Source organism: Somniosus microcephalus, chromosome 7, assembly GCF_052327205.1.
Source record: "Somniosus microcephalus isolate GS21.2 chromosome 7, FLI_Smic_1.0, whole genome shotgun sequence".
Lineage (NCBI taxonomy): Eukaryota > Metazoa > Chordata > Chondrichthyes > Squaliformes > Somniosidae > Somniosus > Somniosus microcephalus.
In genome coordinates this window covers 115,320,153-115,343,268 of record NC_140993.1, presented here as the reverse complement: position 1 = coordinate 115,343,268, position 23,116 = coordinate 115,320,153, and the positions used below count along the sequence as shown (strand labels likewise).

The following is a 23,116-nucleotide window of genomic DNA, read 5'->3' as shown; positions in this document are numbered from 1 at the left end:
GCATTGCCAGATTTGGCCTCTTGAGTGCTCATCATTTTTTTATTATTAGGACTTGTAATTTTCTTTCTTTGCCTTGCAGAATATTGGAACAGACAGGTGTGCTATGGATTTGTGATGGTGTTGCTATTTTAGAAATACCATCATTAAATATTTTGTGTTCGTTTTTGACTATCTTTTTTAAAGCCTGATGTAATATTTCTTTTGTATTTCTTTCTTCAGTCTCGTCCCATCCCTTCACACCTCACATCTGCAGTAGCAGAGAATATCTTGGCCACAGCTTGTGAGAGCGAGAGCCGGAATGCAGCTAAGAGAATGCGTCTGGATGTGCGTCAACAGCAACAGGTATTAGTATCATAATTGAATGAGTGTCCCACGGTAACAGTTTTACAAGCACAAAGAGTACATTATGACACTTTCCTCCAATGGGTAATCTGCTCATTGTGACTTGAGCACATACTCTAGATTGACATTCCACTGCAGTACTGAGGGAATGCTGCATTGTGGAGATGCCATCCTTTGGATGAGATGTTAAACTGAGGCTCCATATGCCTGTGGATACTAAAGATTCTGTGACACTATTTGAAGAACAGCAGGGAGCTCTTCTGGTGCTCTGACTAGTATTCTTATCTCACCCAACACCACCAAAAAAATTAAGAGCATTGATCTTATTGCTGATTGTGGGATCTTGCTGTGTGTAAAATGGCTATTGCATTGCGAGTAAAATATATTAGATTTGGTCTGTAGTATCAAGAGACTAGAGGGAGTTTTGTTCCAAAGTATAAAGGATTTTTTAAGAAGTTAACACCGACAAGGTTCCGAGGTAATTAGGCTTGCATGGCCTTGCTACCACTTGAGCGTGTCTAGTTTCGCTCCCAGAATATTCTAACATCTATGCTTTAAGTCCAGCCTTATATACGTCAATCACCCATTAGTGCTTACAGAACTTTGTGCCCGCATGTCAATTAATTTCAATGTCTCCCAAGCCAAGCAGCCACATGCTGACTTCTGCACTTTCCCCAATAAGGCAGAAACAGACAACTAATGGTTTCCCATGCCATGATCCCATAAACATGCGATAACTAATGGTGACCCCCTGAGATGGGGATCTGATAAAGTAGATAGAGAGGGATGGGTGGAGGTGCAAGGTAAGTTGGTGTGAGTAAGGATGTGCAGGAGTAGGGTAGGGAAGGCAGAGTGATGTGGATGTGATGAGTGGCACAACAGGATGAGCTTGAGTGTGGCTTTGCAGTAACGTTTTGTGATCTACTGAGATCATTGAAAGGTTTGCACCACTGCAGCCTGGTCCTCCTGATGACATCCCTGCTTAGGTCCTCCTGTGCAATGTGCAACTGCGTTGGTGTCCTGGGTCTCTTCCACTCATTGGAAGGAAAGAGAACCTCCCTGTGTGCTGTGACCTCCTCCATAAGCATATGGAGTGAGTCATGGCAGAGCCTGGGTGCAGCCGTGCATCTCTGTGCATTGCTTGTCAGTATTTGCAACACCTCAATGCTGCAGAACACTGACAGCACAACTGTCATAATCAATTTGCGTATGGTCCCTTTAAAGAAACTGGCTGATGACGCGTCATCAAATGATGTCATCAGACCTGCTTCCTTCAATTGGCCGGCAAACGCACTGGGCGGGCTTAACAAGCCCAATCAGGGGGAAATCATTTTTGGACAGCGGGCTGGAGCTGGCAGCGAGGTCGGGGCACACCATGGACCTGCCAAGGTAAGGGAAATCGCAGCCAAGGTGTCTCATTATGTGGTTTCATGAAGGACGTACTATCTAAACAAAGTTAAGCAGTCTTCAGACAAAGCTTCTGATGTTTTTCTTAACAAGTTTAACAATTATACAGTAGGTTGCTAAAGATGCTTTTCTTACATGCTGTTAAGTCTGTGTGTTCCAGTTGTATTAAGATGAATTACTGACACAGACTACAAGAATAAAGTTCAACAGGTCTTTACTAGTTGGAGGTCAGGACTATACTAAATACAATATCACTACACAGTACTTATATACCGGTGGTCACCACCGGTATTATGTATACAGCAGCCAGAGAAAGTAGTACATCTCTTAAGGTGGAACAGGCTTAAGTTCTCTTAAGGTGGAACAGGTTACATACACCACAATCCTCCCTTTTTAGCTTAACAGTCATATCCCCATTTAACATAACATAATAACATATATACATATATAACTTCAGGTATAAACAGTTCAAAGGTTCAGTCTCTCAGGAGGCCTTCTGATTCGGTTTGGATAACGCCTTTCAGTGGTCTCTGATTCTTGTTGCTGAGGTGACTCTTCTTGTTGGTTTCCTACGTATTGGACATCATCATCAGGTACAGTCCCTGCCAAGGTAGATGCTTCAGGTTCATTAACGTCTTCCACAGTTGTCTCTGTCGCAACCATGGGTTCGACCCTTGCTCTTGATTCTACCAGTTGATCCGCATGACGCCTTATCACATTGTTACCAATATCTACTGTGTACATCAGAGGTCCTTGTCTGGCCCGAATTGTTCCGGACTGCCATTTTTCGTTTCCATAGCCCCTTGCCAACACTGGTTGTCCTACGTCGAAACTTCGAGTGGACTTGTTATTAATATGCCGGAACTGTTTGTTTTCCACTTCCCTCCGCACATTTGGTTTTAACAAGTCCAACCTGGACTGCAACCTCCTGTTATAAAACATCATGGCAGGACTTTGGTTAGTCACTGCATGAGCGGCGTTTCGATATGCCATTAGGAAATTGTCCACCTTGTGTTGTAACGGAATCTGATCATCGTTCATGGCCTTTATTGCCTTTTTGAATGTTTGGACAAATCTCTCGGCCAACCCGTTTGTCGCCGGATGATATGGGGCAGAGGTATAATGTTTCACCCCATTCTTCTTTAAGAATTTTTGGAATTCTTCCGACACGAATTGTGGTCCGTTGTCCGAACATATCTGTTCTGGCAATCCGTTCCTTGCGAATATTGTTCTTAACACCGCAATTGTCTTTTCTGAAGTAGTGGTATTCATCTTGACCACTTCTGGCCATTTGGAATGTGCGTCCACCGCAATTAGGAACATGGAGTCCATGAATGGACCAGCAAAGTCAATATGTACGCGTTGCCATGGGGCTGAAGGCCATTCCCATGGGTGTAGCGGTGCGATCGGAGGTGCATTTTGCACTTTTTGGCACCCAGCGCAGCTTTTTGTCAACTCCTCTATCTGTTGGTCAATGCCCGGCCACCATACATAAGCCCTAGCAAGACTTTTCATCTTAACTCCCCCCAGATGACCTTCATGCAGTTCCTTTAGAACTCTTTCCCGTAACTTGGGAGGAATAATCACTCTTGTCCCGTACATCAAAGTACCATGGCAGACGGACAGCTGGTCTCGCCTTGCCGAGAATGCCGGTAACAGAGGATCACCATGTGTTGGCCATCCCTTCACTGTCACCTCGTAAACTCGGGACAGTGTCGGGTCGTTCCTGGTTTCTCTTTCAATACTTGCATTGGTGACTGGTAAACACTCGATGATGGTCGAATGAAATAACTCAACAGGGTCAACTTTCGTCGTCTCTTCTGCTTCAGGTAGTGGCAGGCGCGACAGCCCATCAGCATTGCCATGCTGCTTTGTACCTTTGAATTCTATTTGATATTGATGTGCCCCTAGGAAAAGGGACCATCTCTGGAGTCGCTGTGCTGTCATCACCGAAACACCCTTCTTAGGGTTAAAAATGGATATCAACGGCTGATGGTCTGTCAGAAGTGTGAATTTTTGGCCCTGCAGGTAATGATTAAACTTCTTCACTCCCCATACAAGGCTGAGAGCCTCCCTATCGATCTGCGCATAGTTGCGCTCAGCGGAGGTCAATGATCTGGATGCAAACGCGACTGGCCTTTCCGTGCCATTTGGCAACTTGTGTGAGAGTACTGCCCCAATACCATATGGAGAAGCATCACAAGCCAACCGAATAGGCAGTGTCGGGTTGAAGTGAGCCAACACTTCCTCTGAGGTGATCAATTCTTTGCTTTTGCGAAATGCCTTCTTACAGTTTTCGCTCCATTCCCATGGTACCCCCTTCTGTAAAAGAGCGTTCAACGGGTGCAGTACCGTGGATAGATTTGGTAGAAACTTATGGTAATAGTTAATCAATCCCAGAAACGACCTCAACTGAGAGACATTATCCGGAGCGGGAGCCTTTACAACTGCCTCTATCTTGTCAGGAGACTTATGAAGCCCCTCCCGGTCAATGACATGACCACAGTACGAGATCCGCTTCTGAAAGAACTCACATTTCTGCCGATTAACTCTAAGTCCATACTCTTTCAGTCTGTTGAGCACCAGTTCCAAGTTTGCGAGGTGTTCTTCATCACCATCACCTGTAATCAGAAAATCGTCCAGGTAACATTGTGTGCCTGGAATTCCCTGTAATACCTGCTCCATGGCCCTCTGCCAAATTGCCGGAGCCGATGCCACTCCAAAAACCAGCCTATTATACCGGTACAAACCTCTATGCGTGTTGATCATGAGGTACTGGCGTGACTCTTCTTCAACCTCCATCTGCAAGTACGCCTGCGCCAGGTCTATCTTGGTGAAGTGTTTCCCGCCAGACAACGAAGCAAAAATATCCTCAATCCGCGGAAGCAGATACTGCACCGTGTGAAGCACCGGATTAACGGTGATCCTGAAATCTCCACAGATGCGAACCTTCCCTGGTTCTCCTGGCTTGTTGCTCGAAGGACGTTTCATAACGGGAACAATGGGTGTCGCCCACTCACTCCAATCTACCTTAGACAGTACACCTGAACGTTCTAGCGCTTCCAGTTCCGCTTCTACAGTAGGTCGTATTGCATAGGGTACCGGTCTGGCTTTGAAAAATTTTGGTTGTGCATGTTCATCAATCTTGATGTTTGCCGTAATTCCTTTCAGTGTTCCCAGTCCTTGCTGGAACATCTCTTTAGCATCATCCAATATTTTGGACAATCGTTTAGGTTTGACACCTGTTTCCCCGGAATCTACCGTTAGTGCTTTTAAGGAGTGCCAGTCCATATTCATTTTCCTAATCCACTCCCATCCCAGTAGTGGTGGACCTCCTTCAGGTAGCACATATAAGTCCATTGCTTGGCTTTCTTCGCCCTTGTGGACCACTTTTACCTCTATCTTTCCGATGGGGTACACTCTTTGCCCCGTTTTCAATATAATCTCCGTATCCCGTAGGGGAATATGTTGGAATAACCTTTTGTAATCTTTCTTATTCATGACCGTCAATGCCGATCCAGTGTCCAATTCCATCTTTACTTGGACTCCTGCTATCTGAAGAGTGACCCAAATTGTCTGGAGATCTGCATCCTTACCAACGTTGTGTACTCTTAAGCTACCCAGTTCATTACTGCTAGCGTCTGAATCTGACTTCTGTTCGTTCGAACTGGTCTTTGTCACCTTGTGCACCTTTATGTATTTTCCTTGCGGTGACTTTTTGTTGCTGGTCTTCTTTCCTGACCAGCATACTTTAGCTATGTGGCCAAGCCTGCCACACGTTCTGCATTCTTGGTTTTTAAACCAACACTGGTTCTGATCGTGTGTTGTCTTTCCACAACGATAACATTTTACAGTACTCAAACCCAATTTATTTGTACTGAGTTCCGGTGACCGTAGCTGCATTACTGCCGTGCCTCTCGCTGCGGCTTCGTGTGCTGCTGCCATTGTGACCGCTTTCTCAAGCGTCAGCTCATTCTCCTCGAGCAGTCGCTTTTGTGTATCGTCTTTTAATAATCCACACACAAATTTATCTCTTAGCGCGTCTGTTAGTCCCGTTCCAAACTGACAGTACTTTGCTAGCTTACGCAATTCCATTAAATATTCAGCATTGCTTTCATCCTTCAGCTGCCTTCTGCTGTAAAATTTAAATCGTTCCGCTAGCATCAGCGGCGTGGGGTTTAGATGATTTTTCAGGACAGTAACAATCTCCTCGAACGTCTTATCCGCCGGTTCATCTGGTGATAAAAGGTGTTTCAATTGCCCGTATGTCTTCGCACCCATTAAGTTTAATAAAGTTAGTGCTTTCTCTGTATCTGGGATTTTATTTGCTTTACAATAATTTTGTATGCGCTCTACATACATGGCCCAATCTTCGATGTCGCTATCAAAGGTATTAATGTTCCCATGTTTAGGCATCGTTGCAATTTATTTTATCCCACGATGGCGGCTTCCCGCTCTTGTCTTCGTCCTCCGCCTACAAAATGGCAGTTTTCCCGCGCTTGGCGGTCTTCACCCACTGGCTGCAATGGCGTTTGGCGTGCCGCTGCTGCTCCCCTTTCCCAGCGGTTAGTAACTCCCCCGACGCTGTCTCCGCTTCACCGCGGCTCCCTCGGGCATTCGCGCTTCCCCGATGTCGCGCCTCGCAGCCCTTCTTGCAGCCCGGTTATTAGCACCGGCTGCGTTCGCCTTCACTGCGGCTCTCGCGCCTTCAGTCGCCCCAGACGCTGCGCCTTTTTGGCCCGAAAGCGGCCCGGCCCTTATCACCAGCCGCGATCGATGTCCCCGCGCTGCGCCTTTTGGCCCGAATGCGGCCCGGCCCTTATCGCCGGTCGCGATCGATCTCACCGCCCTTATTCCTCCGTCTTCCTCCCCCCGTCTGTACAGCCAACGCGGCCGACTTTCTGCTCGCATCGCTGACCGGCTTACCCACCACCGAGATAGAAAGAAGATAGCTGACTGCCGCTGATGGAGGCTTCGAGTTCAGGATGTCTTCTGCACTCCGGGTTCTCGATGCCTGCCGCGCGACGTGTCTTCCAGCAGGGTGATGAGGGTGGATGCCTCTCTTCGACGCCCGTTCTGTGGACGAAGCCGCCGTGGATATAAACTGCCGCAGGGTAAGAATCGGACTCGTCGCCACTGTTAAGTCTGTGTGTTCCAGTTGTATTAAGATTAATTACTGACACAGACTACAAGAATAAAGTTCAACAGGTCTTTACTAGTTGGAGGTCAGGACTATACTAAATACAATATCACTACACAGTACTTATATACTGGTGGTCACCACCGGTATTACGTATACAGCAGCCAGAGAAAGTAGTACATCTCTTAAGGTGGAACAGGCTTAAGTTCTCTTAAGGTGGAACAGGTTACATACACCACACATGCATTTACCTAAATAATATCATTCACTGCACTCCAAAATTATTCATTTATGTGCTGCTTTTAGACATTTCTGAGAAACATAATAAGGTGCTATATGATTACACAAATTTATTTCTTCACATTCTTACGTTGTCACACTTTTTGTAATTACAGTTCAGCCTATACTTATGGTCACCTCTATGCAATTACCCTCTATTTTTACAACTTCTGAATTACCTACCATTGAAGGTGATGTAAGATTTGCTCTGCAAACCCGTCACCTGCGTAGACTATATGTTGGCACTTCACTTGGCACTCTGCTGCATTCAACTTTTACATTAGGATGCATAAAGCCTACTAAAGTGTGAGTGCGGGAGCCCAGAAATTGATTCAAACACCCACTAAATTTATTTAGGCATAATTCTGAACACACTAAATGGAGTCCTGAGGCAACTCCCTGCAAGCATAGAAGTTTAAATTGCTGCCTTATTTTAATGCCACATGCTGTAGCTAAAAAGCCTGGATTTTCTGATCAGGGAAATTGGAGGGAACATATCAGAAAATTTGGTGGAGCCCAATTCTCCTCCATCCTATTTTCCACCATCATTTCCAGTGGCTACAGTGAGTTCTGTCCATGTTTGGGCTAGTGCATGCAAAGACAAGGCTGAAGCATTTGCAACCTTCTTCAGCCAGACGTGCCGAGTGGATGATCCATATCGGTCTCCTCCTGAGGTCCCCACCATCATAGAACCCAGTCTGAGCTTCCACTGCAGCACTGAGATGTTGGGTCACTTCCATTTGTGCTGCAATGGAAGCTGCGACATCGCCCATCACATCCAGCATCATGGTTGGGTCCACATGGTCTCCAATGGAGTTGCCATCATTTCCATCCTGGGAATCACGGGCTCCAAGCTCCATGCAAAGCCCCATGCAATGTTGAAGCCGGACAACTCCATGCACCTTGACACTGACAAGAGACTCTCTGACAGGCTTGCCATTGCATCAACCATTTCTGTGTGCATGCACATCACCCTTCTTGTGAAGGTTGCCCCATCAAGTTTAACATCTGAGTTGTGTGCAGCAGAACACATGCACGAACTAGCCCTCTGGGGAGCTAGCACCTGAGTTACCCTTTCCCCCTGGCCTGGCTGCAACTCACTCGTGCCCGGTGACTCACCATGTGCAGATTCTGCCTCTTTTCTACCCTCTAAAGACCGCGTAGTGACATTTTCTGAGCAGGTGCCTGCGAGTGTCAGATGCAGTGACGGTCCCTCTTCTTCTCCTTCACTCTTCGTAGCGAGAGGGTTCACGTACATGAACAAGGATGTCTTGCTGCAGTTGTACAGGGCCTTGGTGAGACCACATCTTGAGTATTGTGTGCAGTTTTGGTCGCCTTATCTGAGGAAGGATGTTCTTGCCATGGAGGGCGTGCAGCGAAGATTCACCAGGCTGAGACCTGGGATGGCAGGAATGACATATGAGGAGAGATTGGGTCGATTGGGCTTATACTCGTTGGAGTTTAGAAGAGTGAGAGGGATCTCATTGAAACTTATAAAATTCTAACAGGACTAGACAGACTAGATGCAGGAAGGATGTTCCCGATGGCTGGGGAGTCCAGAACCAGGGGTCACAGTCTAAGGATAAGGGGTAAGCCATTTAGGACAGAGATGAGAAGGAATTTCTTCACCCAGAGAGTGGTGAACCTGTGGAATTCTCTACCACAGAAGGCAGTAGAGGCCAATTCATTAAATATATTCAAGAAGGAGTTAGATATATTTATTAAGGCTAAAGGAATCAAGGGATATGGAGAGAAGGCAGGGACAGGGTACTGAATTTGGATGATCAGCCATGATATCATTGAATGGCGGAGCAGGCTCGAGGGGCCGAATGGCCTACTCCTGCTCCTATCTTCTATGTTTCTATGTTTCTATGGGTCGTATGTACATCACATTTGACTCACATTTGAAAGTGACCTGCTGCCTGACTCAGGTGGCCTGCTAGAACACCCAAGATAGGCCTGGGGGGAGATTGTGCCACCCTCAGTAAGGGTGGGAACATGGCGGTAAATCATTCCCTACCATTTTCAGGGCACTACCGCCCCATTTCCACCACATGGGAAGCCTCCAAATCTACTCCTAAATGTGGGTATGAAAGGATGAGAAGAAAGATTACATAGGATTACATAGAATATACAGCACAGAAACAGGCCATTTGGCCCAACCAGTCCATGCTGGTGTTTATGCTCCACTCGAGCCTCCTCCTGTCTTTCCTCATCTAACTCTACCAGCATAATCCTCTATTCCCTTCTCCCTCATATGCTTGTTTAGCCTCCCCTTAAATGCATCTGTACTATTCGCTTCAACCACTGCCTGTGGTAGCGAGATCCAGATTCTCACCACTCTTTGGGTAAAGAAGTTCCTTCTGAATTCCCTATTTGCTTAAGAAAGAAAGAAAGACTTGCATTTATATAGCGCCTTTCATGACCACCGGACGTCCCAAAGCAATTTACAGCCAATTAATTATTTTCGAAGTGTAGTCACTGTTGCAATGTAGGAAGAGGTCCAGATATTTGTCCTGAATCTGTAGCTGCCACATGGCCTCCTACTTGGCAGTAGATTTTAGATTCACAAAACTTCTTTCCTTGGGCAAAAATGGTAGTGATGTTCCCTGTCCTTGCAGGCCTTTAAATCCTGCACCAGCAGTCTATTTCCAGTCCCTAAATGGTAATGCTGCCAATGAGAGGTGATTCTGTTGCCTGGGTCTCATCCAAAAAATTCAACTTAGGCTAACTCCAGAAATTAAGACAGGGTCAGTACTCATTCCAATAAGTGGATGCAAATTGAGCTCCACCAAACTGTCAGTCAGGCTGTGCCTAATTGAAAATTCATGCTGAAAAGTCTTATTCTTCCTAAATCTCATTAAATATAATGGAGATCAATTTCAATGCTACGGAAGCACTACAAGTATATATCAACTGTTAGAAAACCATTTCGTGTGTTCAAAATTATACCTAAATATATTGACTTCAATATTCCTGCTGGCAGATATGAAGAATATCACTTTCCCGAACCTTTTCAGTACAGTATACAGTACTATACAAGAACCACCTGTGTATTACAGCAAATCAGGACCATCACACAATGAGCACAAAAGACAAGTTGCAATGTAAATAGTGAATAATAGATACCTGGAAGTTATTACTGTGTAATAATCTTCTCTCAGGGTCTAGGTGATATTATAACCCATGAGAACAAGGTTCAAGTGATTTATAATAGTCATCTGAACTCTGAAATGAGATTAACAGTTTATAATCACTATCACCTATTTTTTGTTTCTATGTATACATACATAGCTATGGGCTCACAGTAAGTCAGAAGCTGCATTAAAATGTGACATCTGACATGTGATATCTGAAGTGTTATGGCTAAAGTGTGAAATTAAGTAAGTGTGATGCTCATTAAAGTGTGCACTATATTATAGACAGATAAACATATATATGTTGTATGGTATCTGGGAACAGAATTATTTCATTGTTTTTTGGCTGCTGTTCAATATCATGAGAATTCTCCAAGTAATAGTTGACTTTCCCAGTGAAAAATTAACAATCGTAAAGTAATCAGTCCAAATTCGTTGAGTGATACTGGGAAATAAGGCTTGTGATTTTTACAGAATAATGGATACAGTAAGTGGTAGTGATTACAATGCTTTTTTGTTCCTCAGATATCTCACAAGCACAGAACCCTATCATCATGCTTAAGAGTATCTAAACAAAGGTACCGAGAAATCTAGAGAGGTAGACTTTCTATTTCTCTGATATGGAATGTCTTCCCACAGTAATACACTCCCCTTATTTAAATCCAGGAAATGTAGGTGCAGATTTTGATCCAGGCTGTGAGCCAATTGAGGTTTCCTGATGAGATTGTGTACCTCAACAACAATGCTTAAATGGTTATTGAAATCATGTAAACCCAAATAATAGATAAACAGACATTGGAACAATTATTTACTGTGGGCCATATTTACTCTATTAGAATTTTTTTTTAATTGCTCATCATGGTGAGGGACATTAGTGCTGGGGAACGCTTCCCATTTCAAGCACTGGGCATCAGCATTAAGTTCTCCCAGGTCAGTTCACAAGTGTGTTAGTTTTTACAAAAAATTAAACATTGCATACTGAACCTATAAGCAATATGCTCTGACTTGTCAGCAGTGCTTCTGCTACTATCCTTGCCTATATCCCACCAGATGCAATATTGCTATTCACCTTCTAAGAATAAATTTTGAAAGAAGGTGCAACCAGTTTATTTCTCTACTCCAGCATCTTGTATATATGCTTCAATGTTCATTTGCAGAAGAGGAATGTCTGACCTAGCTCTCACTCAGGTTGTGGTTGCTCCTTTGTTTCCACCTCCACTGCACCTTCTCACTAGTACTGGGTGCTCACCAGGTGCATCCTCCTAACTCTATGGGGCAGATTTTCCTGTACCTGCACCTAGGCACATTGAATCAATCTGGCGCAGCGCATAGAGGAAAATCGGGCAAGCAGAAGTGTGCCTGCTTGATCATCTGCCCATCTAAACAAATGGACAGAAAATCAGTTGGGATCCCTTATGGGTGTGTGATCCTCTCAGTCCAATTTTCCTCTATGGATGGCACTCAGGTGATCCAATAAACCCAGGCACAAGAACTGGAAAACTTACCCTCTCTATCCTCAAGATGCATGTTTCTAAACTGGTGCCTGTGTACTAAACCGCCACAAACTCTGTTCCCCAGCCACCGACTCCATCTCTTTCCCTGGCAACTGCCTGAGGCTGAACCAGGCTGTTTGCAAACTTGGTGTCGTATTTGACCCTGAGATGAGCATCCGACCACATATCCACGCTATCACTAAGACCACCTACTTCCACCTCCGTAACATCATCTGCCTCCACCCCTGCCTCAGCTCATTTGCTGCTGAAATTCTAATCTAGACTTGACTATCCAATGCACACCTGGTTGGACTCCCATCTTCCACCCTCCATAAACCTAAGCTCATCCAAAACTCTGCTACCTGTGTCCTAACTCGCACCAAGTCCCGTTCACCCATCACTCCTGTGCTCGCTGACCTACATTGGTTCCCGGTTGAGCAACGCCTCAATTTTAAAATTCTCATTCTTGTTTTCAAGTCCCTCCATGGCCTTGCCCCTCCCTATCTCTGTAATCTCCTCGAGCCCTGCGACCCTCGGAGATATCTGCGCTTCTCCAATTCTGGCCTCTTGCGTATCCCCAATTTTTAATTGTGTCACCATTGGAGGCCATGCCTTAAGCTACCTAGGCCCTAAGCTCTAGAATTCCCTCCTTAAACCTCTCTGCCTCTCTACCTCTCTTTCCTCCTTTAGGATGCTCCTTAAAACCTACCTCTGCTCTTATACCTCCTTATGTGGCTCGGTGTCAAATATTGTTTGATAAAGCTCCTGTGAAGCGTCTTGGGCTGTTTTACTATGTTAAAGGTGCTATATAAATGCCAGTTGTTGTTGTTAATGGATGCTGTTATGATGAGCCAGATTCCTGTTCATCTCTGGTCAGCTACACCATTTGGGAGGCCCCTACAGAAAGAGAAAAGAAATGTACATTAACATGGGGCATTCGAAGAAAAGCTTTGCACACAGCACTAAGGCCAATAAAGTACCATGCTGCTGATGGGCAGATGCGCCTGCATGTTACTCAATGGGTTTGACGTGCTAGCAAGAAGAAACTGAAGAGAACACTTGACTTATTGTGTTACTACAAAGCCACTAAGCTCTCCCTCACACACACCCTCTATGGCCTCCATCCCCACTATTTTCAGAGCTGCCTCTTCATTGTGGGTGCAATGGTGCAGGTTGGTTGCCGCCACCATTGCGGGTCCTTTCTCTATGGTTCTGGGCAAACTTCTCCTTTGAAAATAAGGTGCCCCCAGTAACCAGCCTTTATTCCCTTTGTGTGAACGGATGACTATACAGTGTAGAAGTAGCTGTAGGTGTCATTTTGACATAGTGGTACGACATGCAACAGTTATATGTGACAGCTAAAGCTTATCTGAGTGGCAGCTTCAAAGTATAAGATACAATTTGCATGCGCAAGATGTGAGGGGTTGCGACAATGTATTCCAAGCACCATTGCTGATGCTTCACTATGTTGTGGGTCCAGTGCTTGTGGCATGCAAACTACAGGTATAAATTTAATTAAGTTAAAAGACGATAGACAACCTTGCCTTGGCACTTTTCTTCAGTCCACACAATTTCTCTGGGGAGGAGAGGTAATCGGTTTTATTCACAGACCTGCTGGTTAATCACTGAATGGGAAAGTAGTCAGAGGGACAGCCTTCCCACTAGCTGGGAATACAGTGAGAAAAGAACAAAGTGACACATGAGTAGTCAGTTAGCTAGCTAGGTCTGGGGAGGAAGCCAATCCCAGAGCCAGTCAGAATCAGAAAGCCGACCAGGAAAGTGAAGTGACCCACTAATAGGAATAGTGTGTTATTTTTCATGTTCTGCAAGAAGGTTCTGTAATTGTTTGAATCAAGGTGAGATTTGATTACACTTATTACTCTGCCTGGTGCTTCCCCTTTGTGACAATGTATAATGAGGGTCACTTACAAATTATTCTAGTGCTCCATCTGGTACAATCTTAGTGGGAGAAGGAAGTAAGGTGACTGGTGACTGCATGCTGCCAAAGGCTTCCGATGATGAAATAGCTTGATATCTCCTTCTGCAAGGTAAAAGGAGACCCCTACAACCACCTCTACTACTGTCATTGCTCTCTGGGCTTACTTGCTTTCTGGTACTGCATGGGTCACCTAGAGCAGCTGGGTGGCATATTGAGTCACCTCGAGAAATAGCTCCACTAATTAATCTGTGCCTCCTCCTGCCATGCCTCTACTGCTGGGCACTCCCTCACCATTGTGAGAATCCCCATTTTTGGGACTTCATAGAATCATAGAAATTTTTGGCACAGCAAGAAGTCATTCAGCCCTTCGTATCTTCATGCCGGCCAAACAAGAGCTATCCAGACTAATCCCACTTTCCAGCTCTTGGTCTGTAGCCTTGTAGGTTACAGCACTTCAAGTGCATATCCAAGTACTTTTTAAATGCAATGAGGGTTTATGCCTCTACTACCCTTTCAAGCAGTGAGTTCAGGACCCCCACCACCCTCTGGATGAAAAAAGTTCTCCTCAACTCTTCTCTAATCCTTCTTCCAATTACTTTAAATCTATGCCCCCTGGTTATTGACCTTTCTGCTAGGGGAAATAGGTGCTTCCTAGCCACTCTGTCTAGGCCCCTCATAATTTTATACACCTCAATCAAGTCTCCCCTCAGCCTCCTCTGTTCCAAAGAAAACAAGCCCAGTCTATCCAATCTTTCATAGAGTCATAACGGCACAGAAGGAGGCCATTCGGCCCATCAAGTTCGTGCCGTTCCTCATAGCTAAAACTCTCCAGTCCTAACAACATCCTCTGTACCCTCTCTAGTGCAATCACATCTTTCCTGTAATGTGGTGACCAGAACTGTACGTAGTACTCTAGCTGTGGCCAGACTAGTGTTTCATACAGTTCAAGCATAACCTCCCTGCTCTTCTATTCTATGCCTTGGCTAATAAAGGAATGTATCCCGTATGCCTTCTTAACTACCTTATCTACCTGTCCTGCTACCTTCAGGGATCTGTGGACATGCACTCCAAGGTCCCTCTGTCCCTCTACACTTCTCAATATCCTAACATTTATTGTGTATTCCCTTGCCTTGTTAGCCCTCCCCAATGCATTACCTCACATTTCTCCAGATTGAATTCCATTTGCCACTTTTCTGCCTACTTGACCAGTCCTTTAATATCATCCTGCAGTCTAACAACTTTCTTCCTCACTGTCAACCACACAGCCAATTTTTGTATCATCTGCAAACTTCTTAATCATGCCCCCTACATTGATGTCTAAATCATTGATATATACCACAAAAAGCAAGGAACCTAGTACTGAGCCCTGCAGAACCCCACTGGAAACAAACACTCATTTACCCTTTGCTTCCTGCCACTGAACCAATTTTGGATCCAACTTGCCACTTTGCCTTGGATCCCATGAGCTTTTATTTTTCTGACCAGTCTGCCCTGTGGGGCCTTGTCAAAAGACGATATCAAACGCTCTACCCTCATCAACCCTCCTTGTTACCTCCTCAAAAAATTCAATCAAGTTAGTCAGACATGGCCTTTCCTTGACAAATCCATCCTTGATTAATCTGTGCCTTTCTAAATGATGATTAATATTGTCCCTCTGAATTTTTTCCAATAATTGCCCACCACTGAGGTTAGGCTGACTGATCTATCCCTTTCTTCCTTTTTAAAATATGGTACAACATTAGCAGTCCTCCGGCACCACACCTGTAGCCAGAGAGGATTGGAAAATGATGGTCAGAGCCTCCATTATTTCCTCCCTCTCTTAATAGCCTGGGATACATTTCATCTGGCCTGGCAATTTATTGACTTTTAAAGATGCTAAACCCTTAATACTTCCTCTCTCACTATGTTTAACTCATCTAATATTTCACATTCCTCCTCCTTAACTACAATGTCTGCATCGTCCCTCTCTTTTGTAAAGACAGACGCAAAGTATTCATTAAGAACCATACCCACATCTTCCGCCTCAACGGGTTGCCTTTTTGGTCTCTAATACGCCCTACTCTTTCTTTAGTTATACGCTTGCTCTTTATGTATTTCTAAAACATCTTTGGATTTTCCTTGATTTTACTTGCCAATATTTTTTCATGCCCTCTCTTTGCTTTCCTAATTTCCTTTTTAATTTCACCCCTGCACTTTCTATACTCCTCTAGGCTTTCTGCAGTATTTGGCTCTCCGTATCTGACATAAGCTTTCCTTTTTTGCCTTATCCTACCCTGTATACCCCTTGACATCCAGAGGGCTCTAGATTTGGGAGTCCCACCCTTTGTCTTTGTGGGAACATATTTGCTCTGAACCCCCACTATCTCCTCCTTGAATGCCTCCCACTGCTCTGACAATGATTTATCTTTAAGGTACTTCTATTATTCCAAATGATTTGACTTTTGGTAGTAGTGATTTAAACTTTATTCAGCACAAGCAAGGATCAATAGAATTACTATATCTTAAGCAGCAGCTTACAAGGTATAATGAATAGTTATACTACTCCGTTATGCCTTGGGTAAAAGAAAGAATTGTCTGCACCCTCTGGCTCGTGCCCTCTCTGGTCCGTCTCCACCTCTGAGTGTCTGAATTTATTGAACTCGGCTCCAATCTTCTACCCTAAAGCACTGCTGGGGTCCCCTTCTTATACCGTTACTTTCAATTCAAAACCTATGGAGCTTCCCTGGACCTTTCACCGGTTGACACTTAACCTTCCTTTCTTTCTCTATAGGGTCTCTCATGTCTTCTGACCTTCTGGAGTACTTCCTTTTCTTGTACTTTTTTCACAGCAGTTAAGCTATTCCAAGAACCTTGGTTGACACGCAGGCCCCTTTCCTATCAGTCTGCTTTGCTACCTTATCAATCTAGTTGCTACACTTGAACAGTTCCCAGCCATTTTTCAAGGTCCTGCTGCAATATTTCAATTCACCATTGTTCAGTTATATGTATATTGTGATAAATGTTTGCTCTTTATTTAGTCAAGTTAGCCATTATTATCCCATCTACCCGTTAAGCTAACAATTAAGGTATTACAATTTGGTAAGAAAAATAGGGAGGTCACATAGTATTTGAAAAATACGAATCTAAATGGGGTAGAGGAGCAAAGGGATCTTGGAGTACTATAGTAATCTGGGGTGTAATGCTTAAGTTATCCACTAGATGGAGACAAATATTAAGGGATCATATTTACCAGTATTAAGGTAATGTCCTGGTACACCACTTATTAAGGTAGTGGCATTGCATTCTGGGTATGACTCAGAGGTTGATCCTCCATCTTGGTGATCGCACAGTAAGAATTGGAAGTGTTTGCCTGCAGTTGTAAGAGATGTTTCTCTGCTACATATGTATAATTAAACAGTTGAGTTTTGGTTCCTGAAGTCTGGCTTATCTCAGTTTCTGACCTTACCACTCGGATATCACAAATACAAATCACCAAAAGAATCGACACAGGTTAACAAGGTCATAAACAAAGCAAACCAAGCACTAGGGTTTATTTCTAGAAGGATAGAATTGAAAAGTAGTGAAGTTATGCTAAACTTGTATCGAACCTTGGTTAGACCACACTTGGAGTACTGCGTTCAATTCTGGCCATCATCATATTATAAAAAGGATATAGAGGCACTGGAGAGGGTGCAAAGAAGATTTACAAGGATGATACCAGAAATGCGAGCATGTACCTATCAGGAAAGGATAAATAGGCTGGGTCTCTTTTCTCTTGAAAAGAGAAGGCTGAGGGGTGACCTAATAGAAGTCTTTAAAATCATGAAAGGTTCTGATAGAGTGGATACAGAGAGAATGTTTCCACCTGTGGGGAACAGCAAAACTAGAGGCCATCAATATAAGATAGTCACCAAGAAATCAATTAGGGAATTCAGAAGGAACTTCTTTACCCAGAGAGTGGTGAGAATATGGAACTCGCTACCACAGGGAGTGGTTGAAGCGAATAGTATAGATGCATTTAAGGAGTGGTTAGATAAGCTAATGCGGGAGAAGGGAATAGATCGTTATGCTGATAGAGTTAGATGAGGAAAGACGTGAGGAGGCTCGAGTGGAGCTGGTTGGGCCGAATGGCCTGTTTCTGTGCTGTATATCTTATGTACTTATGATTGTCTACCTATATAAAGTATGAATAAGCAAAAAGACTATAATCTTACACCATGTCTGGCTCTCTATGTGGGGGCAGACCACAAGACTGCTATAAAGCCACTGAAGCCCCGTATCAGGGTCCTATCCAGACAATCCCCCAGTATGGGGAATCCAGCAAATTGAGTTGTGGATATTAGAGCTCAAGATCGCTATAGTATCAGTTATGCCACTCTTGAGAGAGTTCACAGCTGTACTTAGGACCTCATCTCCCCTGGAGATAACCCCAGAAGTACCACGTACTAAAGGATGAACTGCAGTTCCATAAAGTGCTCAAACATCATTGCACAGGTACGAGTGGTGGACTCTTCCATACTAGCCATAGTACTTTGCAGGGTTCTTTGCACACTCTGAAAGGAATGTAAGAATTGATCACGCTCAGAAAGCAGGCTTCCTTGATAGGCAGGCTCCTGGATGGTACTAGTTCCCCAAACTCAGCATCTAAGGGTGACCTGGAGCTGACCTTCTGGCTAACTTCTTCCTGTTCTTCTGCTGCCACCTGCACTTGTTTTTCCTCACTCGTGCTGTGAGTGCTCACTGAGTGCTCCCTGCTCTAACTCTAATTCTACATCTTTCCCTAGAGTGGATATTCCTTTGCTGATGCTTGCTGCAGGTAGAGTAAGTGGCGCTGTGTCATATGAAGTAGATGGGCCCTCAGCCTCAGGGCCTGTAAGCATCTTATCCTCAGTCATTCCTATGCAAGTCCCTGTAACACATTTCAGTAGCTAACATGCCACAATATAACATGCTGGTGCCAGATAAGATCGCTGTTTGTAGAATGTTTGAATGAATGATAGAATCCTTGAGGGAAGAGAAAAATGCAAGAATCGGTTCTAGAGTGCAGATACAGGTTGGACACCTCCGTGCCCAACTCCAAGAGGCTCGTCAGAGTTGCAGCTCACAGTATAGAGTACCAGCTCCTCCAGGCTGCTTGGGAACTTCTGATTGGGTATGCCCTTTCCAGTTGCCAGCCACTCCTTTATCTACGCCCCTTTTCTTCCTACAATGATGAAGAGATTGATGAATTGCTGGCTGTTTAATGAACTTCGACATAGCTGTGTAATTGGCCAGGCTGCTCAAGCTTTTGCAGAAGAAATGTAGCCTGAAGTAGTTCCAACTCAGAATTTAGTTACCATGAGATGAGGGCTACCTCAGTCCCAAAAGGCTCCTCAACTACCATAGCAATCAGCCACCTCACATATACTTTAGGTAGTTCCTCGGGGAAGCACAAGGACAGGTGTAAGAAGGTGTGAGGTTGTTTCCCTTGGCTGGAGAGTCTAGAACTAGGGGGCATAGTCTCAGGATAAGGGGGCAGCCATTTAAGACTGAGATGAGGAGGAATTTCTTCATTCAGAGGGTTCTAAATCCTTGGAATTCTCTGCCTGAAAGGGCTGTGGATGCTGAGTCGTTGAGTATATTCAGGGCTGAGATAGATAGATTTTTGGACTCTAGGGGAACCAAGGGATATGACGATCGAGCGGGAAAGTAGAGTTGAGATCGAAGATCAGCCATGATCTTATTGAATGGCGGAGCAGGTTTGAGGGGCCATATGGCCTACTCCTGCTCCTAATTATTATATTCTTATGTTCTTAAGTCAGGTATTATACACTGGCACCAAGGTGAAACACAGTAAAACAACAGCAACATTTTGTATATTGTACCTTTAATGTAGAAAAACATCCCAATGTGCTTCAAAGACGCGTAAACAAAAATAATGGACACCAAACTAAGGGGGTGAAAAAAAATTACATTAAACTTTTGGTTTCACTGAAATTGTTGTTCTTTGCAAGATTTGGAAGTTACTCATATCTGTTGAGATGAATAGGAGCTGTGTGATTTGGAGTACATTGGAAATGTTAATAGGCGATGGCATGTTAATGGTTTAAGGGAGCAGGATACACAGGATTATTTATGCCATAGATGGTTTCCTGAATGTGTCTTGCAGTCAGCAAAGGGTGCTCCTGCTCCTCAGGCAAAGGGTGGTCCTGCTCCTCAGGCAAAGGGTGCTCCTGCTCCTCAGGCAAAGGGTGCTCCTGCTCCTCAGGCAAAGGGTGCTCCTGCTCCTTAGGCAAAGGGTGCTCCTGCTCCTCAGGCAAAAGGTGCTCCTGCTCCTCAGGCAAAGGGTGCTCCTGCTCCTCAGGCAAAGGGTGCTCCTGCTCCTCAGGCAAAGGGTGCTCCTGCTCCTTAGGCAAAGGGTGCTCCTGCTCCTCAGGCAAAGGGTGCTCCTGCTCCTTAGGCAAAGGGTGCTCCTGCTCCTCAGGCAAAGGGTGGTCCTGCTCCTCAGGCAAAGGGTGCTCCTGCTCCTCAGGCAAAGGGTGCTCCTGCTCCTTAGGCAAAGGGTGCTCCTGCTCCTCAGGCAAAAGGTGCTCCTGCTCCTCAGGCAAAGGGTGCTCCTGCTCCTCAGGCAAAGGGTGCTCCTGCTCCTCAGGCAAAGGGTGCTCCTGCTCCTTAGGCAAAGGGTGCTCCTGCTCCTCAGGCAAAGGGTGCTCCTGCTCCTTAGGCAAAGGGTGCTCCTGCTCCTCAGGCAAAAGGTGCTCCTGCTCCTCAGGCAAAGGGTGCTCCTGCTCCTCAGGCAAAGGGTGCTCCTGCTCCTCAGGCAAAGGGTGCTCCTGCTCCTCAGGCAAAGGGTGCTCCTGCTCCTCAGGCAAAGGGTGCTCCTGCTACTCAGGCAAAGGGTGCTCCTGCTGCTTAGGCAAAGGGTGCTCCTGCTCCTCAGGCAAAGGGTGCTCCTGCTCCTCAGGCAAAGGGTGCTCCTGCTCCTTAGGCAAAGGGTGCTCCTGCTCCTCAGGCAAAGGGTGCTCCTGCTCCTTAGGCAAAGGGTGCTCCTGCTCCTCAGGCAAAGGGTGCTCCTGCTCCTCAGGCAAAGGGTGCTCCTGCTCCTTAGGCAAAGGGTGCTCCTGCTCTTTAGGCAAAGGGTGCTCCTGCTCCTCAGGCAAAGGGTGCTCCTGCTCCTCAGGCAAAGGGTACTCCTGCTCCTTAGGCAAAGGGTGCTCCTGCTCCTTAGGCAAAGGGTGCTCCTGCTCCTCAGGCAAAGGGTGCTCCTGCTCCTTAGGCAAAGGGTGCTCCTGCTCCTCAGGCAAAGGGTGCTCCTGCTCCTCAGGCAAAGGGTGCTCCTGCTCCTCAGGCAAAGGGTGCTCCTGCTCCTTCGGCAAAGGGTGCTCCTGCTCCTCAGGCAAAGGGTGCTCCTGCTCCTTAGGCAAAGGGTGCTCCTGCTCCTCAGGCAAAGGGTGCTCCTGCTCCTCAGGCAAAGGGTGCTCCTGCTCCTCAGGCAAAGGGTGCTCCTGCTCCTCAGGCAAATGCAGTTAACAGCACCTCCGCCTGTATCCTCAGATGTGGGGGTAGGTACATGTGACTCCAGGGCAGCCTTACCATTCCAGTCTCCCTCCATTACTCCACCTCCTCTTCCAGGAAGCAAACTTAACAGGAATTCCCAATGGGAAAACGATTGTGCTCTGTCTGAAGGGGAGGAGAGGAATGATAGTCCCACAGCAAATTGTATTTGGCAAGAGAAAAAACACAAAAATAGTTCCAAAATCCATGAAGAATCATGATTTTCCAGTTTTGTAGCCTCCCAGCAGATCTTCAGCAGGATGTGGGTTCCACCTGCCACACAAATGTGCTATAACCTTGAACGATTTTTCTGGGTCAGCGTAATTGGTCATTTTTAGGCCTGGAGGGCAAGGCTGAGATTGGCTGCAGCGGGCCTTTGGCAGAAATGGTGGGATTCGGACTGCGGATGCTGGAAATCTGAAATAAAAACAGAAAATGCTGGAAATACTCAGCAGCAATGTTCCTGTTAAGCTATGCAGCACTCTGGAGATTCCACACAGGCCACTTGCCGGCTTCACATTGGGAAAAGGGTCATGCACCCTCAAAAAAATTAAAGGGAACATTGCTCAGCACATCAGGCAGCACCTGTGGAGAGAGAACAGAGTTAATGGGCTGAATTTTCTCAGTGGAGACGAGTTGGAGGCAGGACTGCTGCTTGTTGGGTCAGTGTCCCACCTCCATCATCTCCTGGCTAACCAGAGGGATTTTCCCCTGATTGACCTTGTTAAGCCCACCCTGCTGGCTCAGCAGGCCAATTAGGGGGAAGTCACTGACAGAGCATGTCAACGTCTAACGTGCTATCTGTCAAGACTTCTTGAAAGAAGAAATGTCAGCATTTGACAGCCCTGTGAAGCTGTCAAACACTGACATTCTCTGTAGTTTGATGAGTCCTTGTGTTCAGGATTCATCAAACCTTTCAACTTTGTAGATTTCAGATGGCTGTTGGATCAGAGGACAAGGTAAGTGAACATTTTTTAACACTTAGCACTCACCTTGCATACTTACCACTCCACACTTGCACCCATCACATACCTCTACATCTTACTTTCAGGTGCCTCCGACCCCCGCAAATCTCCTTCGCGTCTCCTCCAACCCGACGGGGTTCTCCGAGGTCGGGAAGCCTTCACCTGAGAAGGTAAAATGGCACTAATCCTTTTTTCTGCTTGTTAACAGGCAGTTAAAAGGATTTAATCCCTTTCCCGACTCCAGGAGACGGGACCCGAAGCAGCACATCTTCCCGCCTCCTGGCAAAAGGGCACGGAGGTGCGATGGGGCGGTTTTGCCATCCGCCCCCACTTTCTGCTACTTTACCGACAGTTCCACCTCCATGCCCGCCTCCTCGGGGCTGAGAAAATCCAGCCCAATGTTTCAGATCGATGACTTTTCTTCAGAACTGGAAAAGTTAGAAAACCGTTTCCTGGCCCTAACCATCTCCTTTTCACCATAGACGTCCAGTCCCTCTACACATCAATCCCCCATTAGGACAGCCTGCAGGCCCTCTGCTTCTTCCTTGAATGGAGACCCAACCAGTCACTATTCACCAACACCATCCTCTGCCTGGTTGAACTTGTTCTTACATTGAATAACTTCTCCTTTGACTCCACTCACTTCCTCCAAATATAAGGTGTTGCTATGGAAACCGTATGGGTCCTTTTCATGGGATATGTGGAACATTCTTTGTTCCAGTCCTACACAGGATCCCCTCCCTCAACACTTTTTCTGGTACATTGATGAGTGTATCGGTGTCACTTCCCACTCTTGCCCTGAACTGGAAAATGTCATCAGCTTTGCTTCAAATTTCCTTGCCTTCACCTGGTCCATCTCCGACTCTTCCCTTCTCTTCCTTGAGTTCTCTATCTCCATTTCT

The 23,116-nt window shown here is 45.6% G+C and overlaps 1 protein-coding gene across 5 annotated transcripts in view; it reads left to right on the top strand.

Annotated features, from left to right (window-relative positions):
• Positions 1–23,116, top strand: part of LOC147114853 (nucleolar protein 4-like) — a 924,917-nt gene that overhangs the window by 855,500 nt on the left and 46,301 nt on the right. For all 5 annotated transcript variants that reach the window (XM_085992860.1, XM_085992856.1, XM_085992857.1 and 2 more), the window contains one exon: positions 220–342. In XM_085992860.1, the coding sequence (XP_085848986.1) occupies positions 220–342 (123 nt within the window). The remainder of the gene's footprint in view (positions 1–219; positions 343–23,116) is intronic.